At 42.1% G+C, this 16,729-nt stretch overlaps 1 protein-coding gene across 2 annotated transcripts in view; it reads right to left on the reverse strand.

Annotated features, from left to right (window-relative positions):
• Positions 1–16,729, reverse strand: part of LOC142501593 (solute carrier family 12 member 2-like) — a 155,114-nt gene that overhangs the window by 102,463 nt on the left and 35,922 nt on the right. For both annotated transcript variants that reach the window (XM_075611663.1, XM_075611662.1), the window contains 2 exons: positions 3,358–3,471; positions 2,495–2,570 (listed from right to left, as the gene is read on the reverse strand). In XM_075611663.1, coding sequence (XP_075467778.1) covers positions 2,495–2,540 — 46 coding nt within the window. In that variant the 5' untranslated portion in view covers positions 2,541–2,570; positions 3,358–3,471. The remainder of the gene's footprint in view (positions 1–2,494; positions 2,571–3,357; positions 3,472–16,729) is intronic.

Genomic DNA, 16,729 nt, shown 5'->3' on the forward strand with positions numbered 1-16,729 from the left:
GCAGCAGTTGCTAGGCAACAGGCAGACGGGGAGATACAAAATAGCAACTAGGGCTAAGGGAACTACAGTATGGGAAAGGGAAACCCCATACAGGGAACAGGACAGAAGGGCTTGCATGTATTTGGGGGGTGCAGGGCTGCCAAAAGGGGGGTGTCTGCCAGGGTTCGTGTCCCGGGTCCGCTGGCTGGGGGGGCCAGGCCAGCGCTGCACAGTTCCCCCGACCTCTAGCCAGGCTCTGCTGCTGGTCGCGGCCGGGCCCCGACTCTCAGCTGCCTATAAGCCTCTTCCTTTCTCTGCCCCACACCGCCGAGCTTCTACTGCCGGCGCGACGGGGCTCAGAGAGAGGTAGTGCTGGGGGGAGAGAGGTACTGCTGGGGAGAGAGAGGCACTGCAGGGGAGAGAGAGAGAGTGCTGGGGTGGGAGAGGGAGAGATTGGAGGAGAGATAAAAAGACTGTGTGTGTGTGTGTGTGTGTGTTTTATCCAACTGGGGGGGTATGGGAGGAGAGACAGTGGGTGGGAGAGAGAAACACACAGGGAGGGTGGAGGGAGATAATGGGGGAGAGAAACTGGGGAAGAGGTAGGGAGGGATGGAGAGAGATGGGGAGATAGAGAAACTGGGGGAGGGGAAGACAGAGAGTGGGAGGATAAAGAGGGAGATACTGGGCGGAGGGAGAGGGAGAGAAAGAGACTGGTGGGGTGGGGATAGAGATAAGGGGTTGGGAGAAAGACAGGGGGACAGGGAGACGGAGCCAGAGGGGGAGAGAAAAAGAATGGGGGAGGGAGAGAGAGAGATTAGGGAGAGAGAGAGACTATGGAGAAAAAGACTGGGGGCAGAGAGAGAGAGGGAGACTGGGGGGGAGAGAGAGGGAGACTGAGGGGAAAAGAGAGATATAGACAGACCATGTGTGTGTTTTATCCAATTGAGGGGGTGGGGAGAGAGACACATTGGGGGGGGAGGTGGAGAGAGAAAGATACAGGGGGAGAGAAATTGGGGGAGAGGTAGGAAGGGATGGAGATTGACACTGGCGAAGGAGAGTGTCTGCGGGGAGGGCGAAAGAGACTGGGGGAGAGGAAGGGAGGGATGGAGAGAGACACTGGGGGAGAGAGAAACTGGGGGAGGGAAAGAGAGAGACAGGGGGAAGGGGAAGAGAGAAAGACTGGGGCTAGGAGAGAGTGAGAGTGAGAGACTGGGGGAAGGGGAGAGAGATAATTAATAATACAGCATAAATGGGGAATCCATTAGATAATTACCATTATAATATTTATTTTTACATGATGTAATTTGTTTTATATAAAAAAAATTATTGTGTCCCGGTTTTTACTTTTTAAAATCTGGTCACCCTACCTTAGTTTTAGTTTGAAATAAGTTTAGTTTATATACAAGGGCCCAGATCCACAGAGGTCTGTTAAATCAGTGTTAATAATGAGATGTTATCAAAATCCCCAACAGGCGTTATTTCCCCTGAGGTTAACGTATATACACAAAGCCCTGTGCCGAAGAGCGGAAACACAGAGGTAAAATATCTGGTTCAAGTAAAATATAAATAAAAAAAACAAGCAGGATGTACAGTAAAGCTGCTTTCAATTGTTTTCAAAAGGTTTTTGGAGGGGGTTGCACTTTTAGGGCAATATTTAGTAAGCAGTTCTATTCCATAAAACAGCTTCCTGCCATATTAGACACCTTATGGCTCAATCACTTGAATGGGCTACAAGGTGTCTTCTGGGGTCGCACGAAGTCTTACGGCATAGCACCTCTTAGTAAATATGGGCCATAATGTAATAGTGTGCCATCTTGTAGCTTAATACACAGATGTCTACCAATTCTTCCTCCTGTCTGATAGAACATAAGCTGCCTGTGTAGTCCAACTCCAGCAAACGCCGCAGGATCGATCCGGCCGTGGAGAGAGGAGCATTGGAGCTGTCAGTGCAGACCGGGAGAAAGAATCACGACTGCGGCGTTTGCTGGAGTGGGACTTTATTTCTGTTATCGTGCGCACCTATGGCGGATGTCTGTAAGTGTTTTTAACCGTTTATTATTATGTCATTAAATTACAGGGTACACTATCTGTTGTGCTCTTTCCTTCTTTTGTTTTTCTGTAGTTTTGTTCGGGACCCAAGGGTTGGATCCAGTGAAGGGAGCAGCAACACTTACCTGCTTTTGGTGACTGACATTGGACTGTTTTTTTTTATATATTTTTTATTTATTGGATATTTCTAAGGACTCCTTTTTGATGCAGAATATATATATATATATATATATATATATATATATATATATATATATATATATATATATATATATGCATTGTTACTACTAGGTATCTGAGCGTTAGCTATTTCACTGTATCTGCATAGGATTATTTATTCTTCTGCAGGTATTTCACTTGGTGTTCTATAGCCATTTTTTGTTGAAATTTTTTAATATTTAGAACATAAGCTGGTTAGACAGTATCTGGAAGCTCAGACACATTATGGAAAGTAGCATGGTCTCACCTATACCAGCGTGGCCCACTATCCAGGACATCCTCATGAAAAGCATGACCCCCCAGATATTCAGCAAACATCTCACCTGTATGGACAGATCACTTAAATGAGAAACAGTTCATTCACAGCATTACTGTATGTCAAGATATCATTATGGGAGATCTCTAAAGTGTTCAAAGTCTGGGAGTGATACAGTACGTGGACCTAGCAAGTTTCACTTGTTGGATGTCTCACTCACTGGATGGCAGTCTTACTCTTTTGAAGTGAGTATTACTCATAGTAAAGACAGTGTTATTCACTGGACGACAGTTGTATACCATATGTATCACTCATTGGAAGGCAGTCTCACTCATCTGGAGTGTCTCATTAATTTAGGAACACTAACTCACTTACTGAAAGTCTCACTCATTGGAAGGTAGTTTTACTCATTTGTAGTATCACTTATTGGAAAGCTGTCTCGCTCATTTCAAACGCAGTCTCACTTACTGAACATTTCACTCAGTGGAAGACAGTCTCACCCACGAGGAAGGGGGCAGTCTCACACATTTGGAATGCAGTCTCTCACTCATGTAAGAAGGCAGTCTCGCTTACTGAAAGTGTTACTACTGTAACTGGAAGTCAGTCTGACTCATTGGAAGGCAGTTTCAATTACCGAAAGTCTAACTCTCTAGAAGTCAGTATCACTAATTGGAAGATAGTCTCACTCATTTGGAAAGGCAGTCTCAGTTGTTTGAGAAAGTGGTCCCACTTATTTTAGGATCAAGCATTAACAAAAAGGTCTATGTATTAAGTCAATATTGTAGCTAACTTGATGCAGTGTAGTGCTTAATGTCATACCATTCCGTACTATCTTCAAGGCTTTGGTAACTTACCAAGACCCCCTTTATCCACCCAAATTTAACTGGTCCGCTGGAGTTCACCACTGGCCAGACCACTTCATTTTCTGCGACGCTGCCTCCTCCATTGGTAAACTCATGAAATGGCTCCTAATGTCACAAATGATGCTGTTATAAAATATTGCAGTAAGCAGAAAAGCAAGGGCAGATGTAAAGCTACAACTATCTCTTTCCTCTACTTGACTGTGCAAAGGTTAAAGTGTACTTGTAGCAGTGACATGTTTATGGGGTAAGTCTATCATTGGATAAATGTGTACTAATGGCAGTGACATGTTTAAGGGGTAACATCTGAGTGATTAATGTCCTTTTTACAAATATCTGATACCTAGTTTTTGTTTAATTTTATTAACTTGGTTTTAAGTTATTTAAACAAGGGTTGGTGGGGATTACAGAAACAAAAAATAAGGGGTAATAATTGCTTTTTGGTTGATCACAGCACAGGTAAATCAATTTCTATAGGCAGCATGTGACAGAAAGCAAAGCTCCCAGGATATAAAAGGAAACAAAAAAGAAAAAATATACTGCGATATATCAAGGCTAAAGCTTGTATGTGGATCAAAAATAGGGAAGATCCCACTCACGTGGTGTAGAATAAAAGCAAGCATGAAGTACTGTATAAAACTCTTGATGCAGTTGTTCTTCAGATGTTTTGTTGCAGGACTTCTATGTATGTGGATTAAAGATAAAGGGCAAAAAAAGTGTAACAACACACACACACACACACATATTTAAAAAAAGAATGAGCGGTAGGATCAGATTCACATATTCACAGATAATTAGCGCTTTTAGATCACCAACTGAGTTAAACAGAATAGAACACCAGATTACATGTAGAACAGTCTCCACACTCGCTAACCTGCCGTTTGCGAGTCTGTCACCATGTGATGACATCACGACCAGGGACGGGATCAGTGAGTTGGAGCTTCCGATCTATGCAGAAAACTTCAGTGTCATTCACCCAGCTACACGGAGGTCCATAGCACTGCTTAGCCCAACGCATTTCACTCTTTGCGAGCTTCCTCAGGGGTATCGGGATAGAATCCCTTTGAAAGTTCGCAAACAGCGAAAAGATGTGAGTCAGATTGCCCCTATTTAATTCACATACAAGTTTTAACCGTGATGTATTGTGCTATATTTGTCTTTTTTGTTTCTTTTTATAACCTGGGAGCTTTGTGCCACCTGCATGCTATATCTATTTGATGTTGGGATACACCATACCTTACCACAGTGGCATCTCTTTATTGGTTGTAATATATTTGTCATTATATACAGTATACTTATCTGCACTTTGATTGGACCACAGACGTCTTCCAGACACTCTATTTTGTTTGCAAATACATTTTAACTGCACTTTTATCGCTTTTCGTATTGTAGATACAGTATATCACATTTTTCTATTCAAGCTATTATTTGCGCTTGAACTTCTACACCACATGAATTCATATAGATATGTAATACAATATGATGCACAAAATAGACAACAAGCAACAGTGAAGGGAAGGCAGTCAGCCAGAAGACTAAAACTAAGCGTGAAGGTGTATAGAGTGCATACAGTATGCTATATTTATAATAGTGATCTGTCGAAATCTGGACCATCGACATAGCAACACCATGGGCTCTATATACTATAGCTTGTAATTTATTCTGTGTGTCATTAAGGAAGTTGGTCATTTTTTCTCTGTTCATAAGACACCGCAGTTAATGCTTTCAGGCAGTCGCAATGTAGCATCGAGTGGCTAAGAAAAAGTGGATGATCCATTTTGGTTCTGAGTTAGATATATTTTCGATAGATCTATTTAGCAGTGCTGCTCACGGATATGGGGCAAGAGAAAGTCCCAGGATATAGTTCATGAAGGAACATATACGTCTGTGCAGAGCTTGGCTAACGAGGGATATTGCCACAAGATATATATATATATATATGTGTGTGTGTGTATATAAACACCATTATATATATGTATATATGTGTGTGTATATATATATGTGTGTGTGTATATATACACCATTATACATTGCGACCGATTGATACCGTTCACAAGAAATCAGCAGACAGCACTCAGGTAAAGCAATTAAATTGATATGTAATGTAGAAATCAAGATACAAAATTCAATTGTCAATATATGTATGTGTGTGTGTGTGTGTGTGTGTGTGTGTGTGTCTGTGTGTCTGTGTGTGCGTGCGTGTTTGTGTGTGTGTGACAGCCGCCACTCCAAAGGTAAGCATATGCAGGTAGGTGCATGTCCCATAAATAAGGTATAAAGAAACAATACCGTTTTTTCACGAAATCAGGAGACAGCACTCAGGTAATGTAGATATAAAGTATGTATTGATGGTAAGACAAGGCACAATAAACCGACGTTTAGTTTCACTTCCTTGAGAAAGGTCCCATTTGGCGACCGAAACGTCGGTATATTGTGCCTTGTCTTACCATCAATAGATACTTTATACTTTATATCTACATTACCTGAGTGCTGTCTCCTGATTTCTTGCAAAAAGGTATTGTGTGTGTGTATATGTATATATGCTAAGAGAGAGAGCGAACCCCGCATCCACAAGACTACATAATAAAGGTAACCAAAAAACTGACAGCATATATATATATATACTAAGTAGTATGTCAGTGGTGCTACATGGGCAGAAATATAGCACTCTAGTATACCATATGAGATTTCAAAAATACAAATTTGTATTTTTGAAATCTCCTATGGTATACTAGAGTGCTATATTTCTGGGCTTCTTTTTCTTTTCGCTTGTATATGTATATATGTATATAAAACCAGAATAAAAAAAGCAAGCACCAAAAAAAAAAAAAAAAAAAAACATTCAACAAAAATACATATCAATGAAATAAAAACAAGCATTGGCCAAAAAATGCATTGCTTGTCACTATATTTATCTATAGTCCTAAGCCGTATAGGGGCATAGATAAACACATTGGCAGTCAATGGGCAACCAAAAAAATAAAAATTAACAAATACAGCTTAACCCCATTATAGCACGATCCGCTATAACGCGGATTCGATATAACTCTGTGTGACTGTGGCTCCAGTTTTTTAAAAGCTAAGCTGCATTTTTTCCCCCCAAAGCTTTATTGCTAACGGAGACGGGGACACACACAAACACACACACAGACACACACTACATACATGAGGCAGACACTGCAGCATTGGAAAATCCTTCCGCCTCATCCACTGCAGCTTGCCAATACACTGGCGACACACTTTATTCGAGCTCGGCTAGTCCCACGAATTCGGGTATACTCGGGTGTATTGAGGTTTGTGACTGTTTTCTGCCCGAGTGCATTGCGTTATTTTCCAGGCAGGGATTGAAGCATTTTATTCCCGCTGGCTGCAATACTGCACAGTATATATATATATATACTGCATTACAATTCATGAATTTATGCCATCTGGTAGACACGCGAAGCATTGCAGCCTATTAAATCCTAATCATTATCATTTAACAGATCAGCCGCCCGTCAGCCAGGCATGAACCATGGCTGGGAAGGCAAACGCAACGGGGCTTGTCTGAGGTGAGGAGCGGCGCATTCCAGGTATCTGCCAGGTACATACTGGGTATTTGCTCGAATAAAGTGTGTCGCAGCAGTATATTGTATTAGATACAGCATCCTTCTGAGGCTGCAGTTTACAATCACTAACTATATGCAGCCTTCTTTGTATAACTGCCAGGAATGACAGAATTACAGGTCCAAATGGTCTACATGGGGCGCATTTAATATTTTCCCATCACTGCTAACACCCTGTGAGATTTTGCCTAGGCTATAGGTCCGTGTGGTGCTTTTTACCTGTGAGGGCCCAGGAGAGATGAGCTTCCGTGATGTTGTGGGGAACAGGACAGGCTTTAGGTGATCCTCAGGTTATTTTCATTGGGGACAGTGCCTCCAGTCGCAGTAGGCTCCAACAGAGCTGGAGGCAGTCCCTACCATGACAGTCTTTTCTCCTATGCTTCTGTCCAATAGACTGCGACTTTTATATACAAAAACGATATAGATATATATATATATATCCTTGCTGCAGTGGAAGCACTGTGTGCAGGGTGATAATGGCGAAAGGCAGGGTTGCAGACCTGTCTAAGACATGCAAATGAGCACACAGTAATATTTCCATTTGAGATTATACAAATATACAAATATACAAATGTATAATATACAAATGTAACACACTTTATTGCACTCAATGGAAATACATGTGTCATACTGTATGTACACACACATATATATACATATATATATAGTGTGTGTGTGTGTGTGTGTGTGTGTGTGTGTGTGTGTGTGTGTGTGTGTGTGTGTGTGTGTGTGTGTGTGTGTGTGTGTGTGTGTGTGTGTGTGTGTGTGTGTACATACAGTATGACACACGTATTGCCATTGGGTGCAATAAAGTGTGTTACATTTGTATGTATATTGTGCATATATGTTCTGTGTGCACATACAGTATTTACAGCATGCATAGCATGTGTGTATGTGATGTGCATGTATTTATATAGTGTTTGTTGATGCATGCTGTGTGCATCTGGCGCGTGTATTTAGTCTGTTATCGTGTGTGTTATGTGTTTCTTATGTGTGTACATATGTATAACTTGTGCGTTTGTATGTGTACAGAGCTTGCCTATTGTATGGTGTGTATATGTGTGAATGGTGCGTGTAGCGTGTATCTGTGTACAGTGTGTGGGACGCCTGGTTCCTGGGCGAGTTGGTTGGGCTTGCCCCCCGGGCTAAAATTTGCCAGCGAGCCCCTCGAAGTAAGCATAATGATGCCACTGTATAAAGCATTAGTAAGACCACAACTTGAATATGGAGTATAGTTTTGGGACTACTCCATAAAAAAGACATTATGGAACGAGAAAAAGTACAGAGAAGAGCCTCGACATTAATATAGGGGGTGGAAAAATCAGACTTATGAAGAGAGGCTAGTTAAATTAGATTTGTTTACATTAGAAAATAGTTGTTTTAAAGGGGTATAATAACTACAGTATATACATATATATTCACGGTCAATACGAGGATCTTTCAAAATAACTATTCATCCCAAGAGCAGTACAAACGACACAGGGGCAAACATATAAACAGAAGTAGTTGATATACTGGAGTCCATTGTTCCCGAAAAAAGAAGTTACATATTAATTTACACAAGATACAAATGAGAAGGGGGATTGAGTCTATATAAGGAAGCTGATTACAATTGACCCACTGTGTCAAACTGCTCCTTAAAAGTAGCTTTATAAAAAGTACTGGTACTGTTTAATCAACAAAGTTATATTATGTGATGTATTTTTTCAGAACTACTGAGCTTATCACCGTCTCTGGCCGTGAAGGGGTTAAATCCACATGATAATACACATGCAGACAATGTCCAAGATACGCCCTTTGCTGCACATCTGCCTCTCTGCGTTTTCCAGGAAGAACGAGTACTCCTGGGATGATGCCGCCGGATTTGTTTACACGTAAAGCTTCCTTCATTAACCATCTAGAGAGGCAATTAGCACTCCCCAGGGTGGTTATATGGATCAGTACAGCCAGAAGCAAATATGACCAATGAGTCATGCAGTCCAGGATTGGCACTTTACAGACTTAAAGTGACAAAAGGGCAGTGACATGTTTAATAGTAAAAGGTTCAGTCCCATCTAGGACAATAGTGACTTAATGACATTAACAAGTTTAATGGGTTAATCTTTACAAGGCCAGTGGTCCAGCAGCACCAGACCTCCAACACTTCCAGATATGTGATCACTTCACAAGTGATCACCTGACCACTAGTAAGCCCAGATGACGGAAGTGGAAGAGGCTCCACTTCCGTTTCGATCCGGCTGGCCGCTCCCCCTAGAAAAACAAGGATGTGCCTATAACGTACCTGGTACATCATAAGAGCCACTGTCATGTCATTAGGTTGTTAAAATAATAACAGGTCAGTCCTGTGTAGGACTAAAGTAACATAATGACAGGAACATGGTTAAAGGGTCAGTCCCACGTAGGGCATGCAAGGGATAATGGATTAAAGGGTATTTAAGCCATTAAACATCACTCAATATGCCACTTTGCTCCTACATGAGACTAACCCTTCAACCCATTAAACATGTCACTGTCGGACTTCCAGGAGGCGTGTCTACAATATGAGCTCTTGGCTTGTGAGCTCCTGATCCAACCGTACTCTATCCAGTCCAATCCTGCTTCAGGATCAGAAGCTTCATTTTTGAGGGTTGTATCGCCTATCTCGGGGCAAAGACATGTTGGCAACAGAGACTGAAAATGTGCGATGAGAGATGTAAGATGGGAACCAGGATAGAGCTTTGTTGCGAATACCAAGGGAGTTTAGAATATGCAGGAGAAGAGGGTGATTGACAGTATCAAAGGCAGCAGAGAGATCAAGCCGGATTAATAGGGAAGAAATACTTTGGAATTAGGCTTCATGTAGATCATTGGCTAATTTAGTGAGCACCATCTCTGTAGACTAAGCTGTATGAAACCCAGATTGTAAAGAGTCCAGGAGGGCATGGGAATGAAGAAATTTGATCATACAGGAAATCACGAGACGTTCTAGCACTTTGGAGGCAAGAGGCAGGAGGGATACAGGTCAGTAGTTAGTAAGGCCCTAGGGTCTAGGGTGTTTTGAGCATAGGTGTGACCACTGCATGCTTAAAGGAGGGGGAAATCAGGACAGGGAGGAATTGAAGATGTGGATGAGAGTGGGCACTAAGACAGTAGCAAGAGTTCTGATAAGGTGTGAGGGGATAGGATCGAGAGGGCATGTGGTAGAGGGAAAAGAGAAAATCAGTGTAGAAACTTCCAACTCTCTAACAGGAGAAAAAGGATTCAAAAGTGGAAGAAGAAGATTTAGGTAGAAGCAGAAAGGTCGGGGAGGGTACAGAAGGACTCTCCTTGTGGATAGCATCCACCTTGCCGTTAAGTAGTCGGCAAAGGTGTGAGGGGAAGTAAAGGAAGGATGAGATGTTGGAGGAGGGAGTAAAATACAGTGAAAATATGTTGTGGATTTGATTTGTGAGTGTAGATGAGTGGGGAAAAATAGTGTTGTTTGGCCTTAGAGAGAGCAGAGTTAAAATAAGAGAGGAGAAATTTATAGTGCAGAAAATCAGCCAGAGTGTGATCTAAAGGCTTTCAGGGAAGCGAGTGCAGGTGCGAAGGAAGCGTGTTTGTGAATTTAGCTAAGGTCGTGGGTTAACGGAACGTGTGTGCCGGACCCGAGAAGGGGCCTATATATGAGGAGAGAATAGAGTTATAAGAGTTTGTAAGATTGTCAGGTTCAGAGGAAGGAGAGAGGGAAGAGAGGTTAGCATTCAGGGTAAATGCCAGAGCAGAGGTCAATGGAGCGAAAGTCCTTTGAGTAGCGAGTAGAACAGGTAGGAGGGGGGGAATGAGTGGTGTTGAATGATAGGAGGTGAGGCTCAGAGAGCTGAAAGGGGGAGACAGAGAAATCAGAAACGGAACAGTTTTTAGTAACGATAGTGAACATCCTTGTGGGTGCTGGAATTGGAGACCAAAGAAGGAGGTTAATGAGAGAAGGCAAGATGCCCAGGAGACGGAAGGATCATCAATATGTCAGTTGAAGTCCGACAGTAAAAGTATAGCAGAGTTAGAGGAGAGAAAGAAGGAAAGTCAGGATTCAAAGCCAGTGAGAAAGGAGGAGGTAAAGGCTGTAGAGGCCGGCGGTCTGTAGATGACTGCCCCACGTAGAGAAAAAGGGTAGAAAAACTGGTCAGCATGAACCTCAAATGAAGAGACAGATGAAGACCTACCCCTCCACCCTGGGCATGTGGGTGAGAAAGGGAGACAACCATAGGAGACAGCAGCCCCCCTTCATTCATGTTGTGATTGCCAGGTTTCTGTTGGAGCAAAGAGGTGAAGAGAGTGAGAGCAGAAGACATCATGTACAACCAGAGCCTTGTTGGTCAGAGGAGAAGGGAAGAGAAAAGGAAGGGAGACTATGATATTAAGGAATAGGTATTAAGTTAGATGGGTTAACAACCTTAGCAGGGAGGGAGGAAGAGACAAGGATGCATGGACGAGAGCAGTTGTGTATATGGCTGGGTCCAGGATTAGGAGAAAGATCCCCAGCAGCAAGAAGGAGGAGGAGAGAGAGAGAGGAGGTGAGAAGAGGATTTGTGGGTGTGCTTTTTATTGAGCGGTGTATACTGTACGTTGTTGGGAATGAGGTGTGTAAATAGTGGTGACGTGTATGGGCACAAGCATAGGTGGAGGGAAGGAGAGATGAAGAAGTGTGGATAGAAGGAAGAGTGTGGAAGTTGGAGAGAATAGAAAAGTTTACAAAGGAGTGAGGAAACAGCAAACAGAAAAAGAAGTCGAGAAGGCATAATGAGATGCAGGGAGAGAAAGGTATGAGAAGAGAGTTCCCATGTATTAGAGGATATGATGAGTAGGAGTTGAAAGAGCAGCTGTATAAATCAGGTCTGGGAGGGCAGTGTAGCACTGAAGATTAAACAGCAGTTTAGAAAGTTAGTTTTTAGATGTGTAAACATTGTCAGAGCATTTAGAAAGCCAAGTTCTCACAGTTGAAGAGTTTTTGACGAAGTGCAAAATTCAGTTCCTCTTTTATACTTCACCTCAAATTCAACTCCAATTTTAACTCCTTCATAATATGAATAAGATAGATGACCTGGAAAACGGGTCCAGAAGAAATAATATAAGAATTGTAGATATTTCTGAAGAAGTCAAGACAACAGACCTACTTGCCTTTGCTTCAGAAGAACTCCGCAGATTTGTAAAGATGATCAGCTAATTCCACTTAAAATTGAGAAAGCCCATAGACTAAGCCCAGAAAGGCACAACCTTTCCAAGCCTGCTTACACCAGAACGATCCTGATCAAAGTCCTGGATTTTCAGGACAAGGTGGGAATGTTGATAGTCTACAGAAAAATTGGGGAACGCTCCTTCAAAGGGAACAAATTCTTCCTTTTCTTTACTTTTCTGCAGATCTCAGCAAGAAAAGGAGAGAGTTTTCACCCATTTGCTCAATGGGGGAACATGCGAACTCTTGAGATAACTATATCTTGTGTCCTCATTTCTTATTGGACTGTAATGTTGTCTCTCGGTGGTTAAAAGTAACCCCAATGTTCTCTGATGTATCCTCCGTAGTATCCTTAGGAAAAGGAAGTATATTCATGATATGAAAATTGATAGTAATGTTAAGTAGAGTATTTGAGACATGTTCTCTTGAAAAATTGTTAGGTTGGGAGAAGGAGAGAATCCCAGGTCCTTAGGCAGTTAACAAAGTTTGGGCTGCCATGTTAGGACTGCAAGCTGTTTTGTTAATTACCTGTATGACAACGGTTGCCTTAATTTTTTTTGTCACCCTTTCCCCTTCCTTCCTTCTCTCCCCCCACCCCCCTTTTTTGTTTTCTATTATCTTACCTCTTCTTTCTATATAGACCGAGCAAAGAAATGTTCCAACTGCGATGTATCCTTTAATATGAGATAGGATGATTAATACAACCTGCTGGAACTTAGGTGGTACAGTGTCAACTCTCCAGTGAAACCAATACAGATACTTACTCACCTGAAAAGGTTATGTACAGGTATAGCATTCTTGCAGGAGACTCAGCTGATACAGATGGATAATAAAAAGAATGAAACAGGGATATGGGTCCAATTATGCTTTTTCTCATATTATAACAGCAAGAAAAGAGGGGTTGCTATTCTCATTGGGAAAGGTGTACTATTTTATTCTCATTGGGAAAGGTGTGCCATTCTATTCTCATTGGGAAAGGTGTGCCATTCTATTCTCATTGTGAAAGGTGTGCCATTCTATTCTCATTGGGAAAGGTGAGCCATTCTATTCTCATTGTGAAAGGTGTGCCATTCTATTCTCATTGGGAAAGATGTGCCATTCTATTCTCATAGGGAAAGGTGTGCCATTCTATTCTCATTGTAAAAGGTGTGCCATTCTATTCTCATTGGGAAAGGTGTGCCATTCTATTCTCATTGTAAAAGGTGTGCCATTCTATTCTCATTGGGAAAGGTGTGCCATTCTATTCTCATTGAGAAAGGTGTGCCATTCTATTCTCATTGGGAAAGGTGTGCCATTCTATTCTCATTGGGAAAGGTGTGCCATTCTATTCTCATTGGGAAAGGTGTGCCATTCTATTCTCATTGGGAAAGGTGTGCCATTCTATTCTCATTGTGAAAGGTGTGCCATTCTATTCTCATTGGGAAAGATGTGCCATTCTATTCTCATTGGGAAAGATGTGCCATTCTATTCTCATAGGGAAAGGTGTGCCATTCTATTCTCATTGTAAAAGGTGTGCCATTCTATTCTCATTGGGAAAGGTGTGCCATTCTATTCTCATTGAGAAAGGTGTGCCATTCTATTCTCATTGGGAAAGGTGTGCCATTCTATTCTCATAGGGAAAGGTGTGCCATTCTATTCTCATAGGGAAAGGTGTGCCATTCTATTCTCATTGGGAAAGATGTGCCATTCTATTCTCATAGGGAAAGGTGTGCCATTCTATTCTCATTGTAAAAGGTGTGCCATTCTATTCTCATTGGGAAAGGTGTGCCATTCTATTCTCATTGAGAAAGGTGGGCCATTCTATTCTCATTGGGAAAGGTGTGCCATTCTATTCTCATTGGGAAAGGTGTGCCATTCTATTCTCATTGAGAAAGGTGGGCCATTCTATTCTCATTGGGAAAGGTGTGCCATTCTATTCTCATTGGGAAAGGTGTGCCATTCTATTCTCATTGAGAACGGTGGGCCATTCTATTCTCATAGGGAAAGGTGTGCCATTTTATTCTCATTGCGTAAGTCGTGCCATTTGAACTAGACAGTGTGACCCACAGTTATTATTGTCTCAGGTCAATTGATGGGTATCAAGATTTCTCTGTCGAACATTGATACCTCAACTGAAATTTTGATTTATACCCCAAATTGTTGTTTTTTTTGTATCTTCAAACCATGCTCCCAGCCAATAAAGAAATATAATTAAAAAAACATGTCACTGTCATTAGGTCATTTTGATCAAATGAACTATACATTTGATGGAACGTGTTTTTGTTTGTTCCAGCTGTGGTATGAATTATTTACAGCACAATTATATAGCAATAATATTCTGAAGCCACAATCAACTGACTTTAAAGTGAGGTCATAACCTCAAATTTACTGAAAACACATTATCTGCATTTTCTGAAACCTCAGTTTGATGGTGTTAGCAGGAAATGAAGTCCTGGAGGACAATTAAAGAATTATTATTACCGTGTTGGTTGCATCTCTTCGTATAATTACCTTATTGATGGTTAAATGTATTTAGAAATAGAGAGAATTAGCACAGTCGAATCAAAATAGATGGAATTTATTGGAAGACTTACCCTTTTCAGTTCCTGACATTATGATTACCTTTGTACTCATTTATTTTGTCTAACAATTTCTTCTACAGTAGCACAGAAACTGCCGTATAGGGCACTAACTAATGAAGGTGCAGAGATTTTGACTTTATGTATGTATATAAGCATATAGCAAATGGAAATATTACTGTGTGCTCATTTGCATGTCTTAGACAGGTCTGCTCCCCTACCTTTCACCATTAACGCCCAGCATACAGTGCTTCCAATGCAGCAAGGGATTCTGGGAAATGACATGCAAATGAGCACACAATGCCACCTTTTGCTACAAATCCATTTTGACATGGATCCCTATCAGCTTATAGTTGCTGCATTGCACAGCTTTTCAGCACAACCTGGGTTAAGATGCATAGCCAGCAAACCTACCCACAGACAGCTGTTTCTACCTTTTGGGTCTCAGTGTGGGGTTGGTTATACTGGCTTTGCCAAATGAAGCAGGGATAGGTTTCACCACACTTAGTTAAGTTATGGTGGGTAAAAAAAGTGACAAAAACCCTCCACAGTAAAGCATATAGCAAATGGAAATATTACTGTATGCCCATTTGCATGTCTTAGACCAGGGGTGCGCAAACTTTTTTCCATGCGTCCTCCTGCCAGCAGTTTCATTCTCTCCACGCCCCCCCCCTTACTTCGGCGTCATCACATGACCTTGCGGTGTTGCCTTGGCGACGCATCAAAGAAGCCGCCGGAGCCAAGGTAAGTGAGGTTTACAGAGGCCTTCGCCGCTACCCTGGCACTTAATTTAAGTGCCTTAGGGAAGCGCGCTGGGCCTTTGTAAACCCTGCGCCCCCCGCAGTCAGTCTCGCGACTCCCAAAGTTTGCACACCGCTGTCTTAGACAGGTCTGCAACTCTGCCTTGCACCATTATCAACCAGCATACAGTGCTTCCACTGCAGCAAGGGATTCTGGGAAATGACATGCAATATACATATGCAATATACATACACACACACGCACGTTAAAGAGCATCAGGTGCTGACTTTAAGGGGCCAGCAAATAGAAATGGCAGCGTCCACTCTGAAACTTCCTGACGCGCGTTGGTATGATATGAGTTAGGCACCTGAGGCATCAGTCATTCTCAGAGCGCAGTTAGAACCAACACTAACACTCAGGGCTGACCATTTATTTCTGCTTTATTTTCTTCGTGAATATAATCCAGCCCCAGGTACATTCCCTTCAGAATAGGTAACTATTAATTAACTACAGAGCCACTACTGCCCCATTTCTGCACAAATTGACACAAGGGAAGTGTATCATTCCCTCAGTAACTGCATTTACATTGATAGTGATAGGTACGTGTGCAGGGCAAAGGAAGGTATGAGATAAGAATTAATTGCACAAGCAGATGTGTGATCTTGTGCGTTATATAGATAGGTGTGATATAAGGGTGGGCTGCACAAGTTTGCTAGATAAGAGTATGTTGGACTGATAAGTGTGATTGTGTGGTGCACAGGTGAGTTTGTGATATAACAGTTTGTGGCACATATGAGTGTAAGGTAAGAGTAGGCTGCAGATGTAAGTATGACGTAAGTGTTTAGCACGTGTGAGTGTGAGAAGAGTTGGTAGCATGTGAATGTGTGATGTAACAGTGTGTTGCACATGTGAGTATGACAGCAGTGTGTTGCACATGTGAGTGTGAGAAAGGAGTGTGTTAAACATGTAAGGCCACGCTTATAGTGACGGTGATGTCAGGCTGTGATCGCTGGAAAAATCAAATTGAGATGACTTCCAGCGATCGCGACCAAGCCGTCGCTCCGTTGCGCCGCGCTTACTATAAGCGCACGCGACGGCGGCAATGTATTTGGTGTGACGTCGGGTCGCTGTCGCCGGCACTATAAGCACAGCCGAGATGATAGTGCACTGTATGTGAGTGTGAGGTCAGAGTGGGTAACACATGTGAGTGTGAGAGATAAGAATGTGCTGTATATGTGAATGTTAAAGTTTGTTGTGTATTTGTGTATATG

Source organism: Ascaphus truei, chromosome 8 (assembly GCF_040206685.1).
Source record: "Ascaphus truei isolate aAscTru1 chromosome 8, aAscTru1.hap1, whole genome shotgun sequence".
Lineage (NCBI taxonomy): Eukaryota > Metazoa > Chordata > Amphibia > Anura > Ascaphidae > Ascaphus > Ascaphus truei.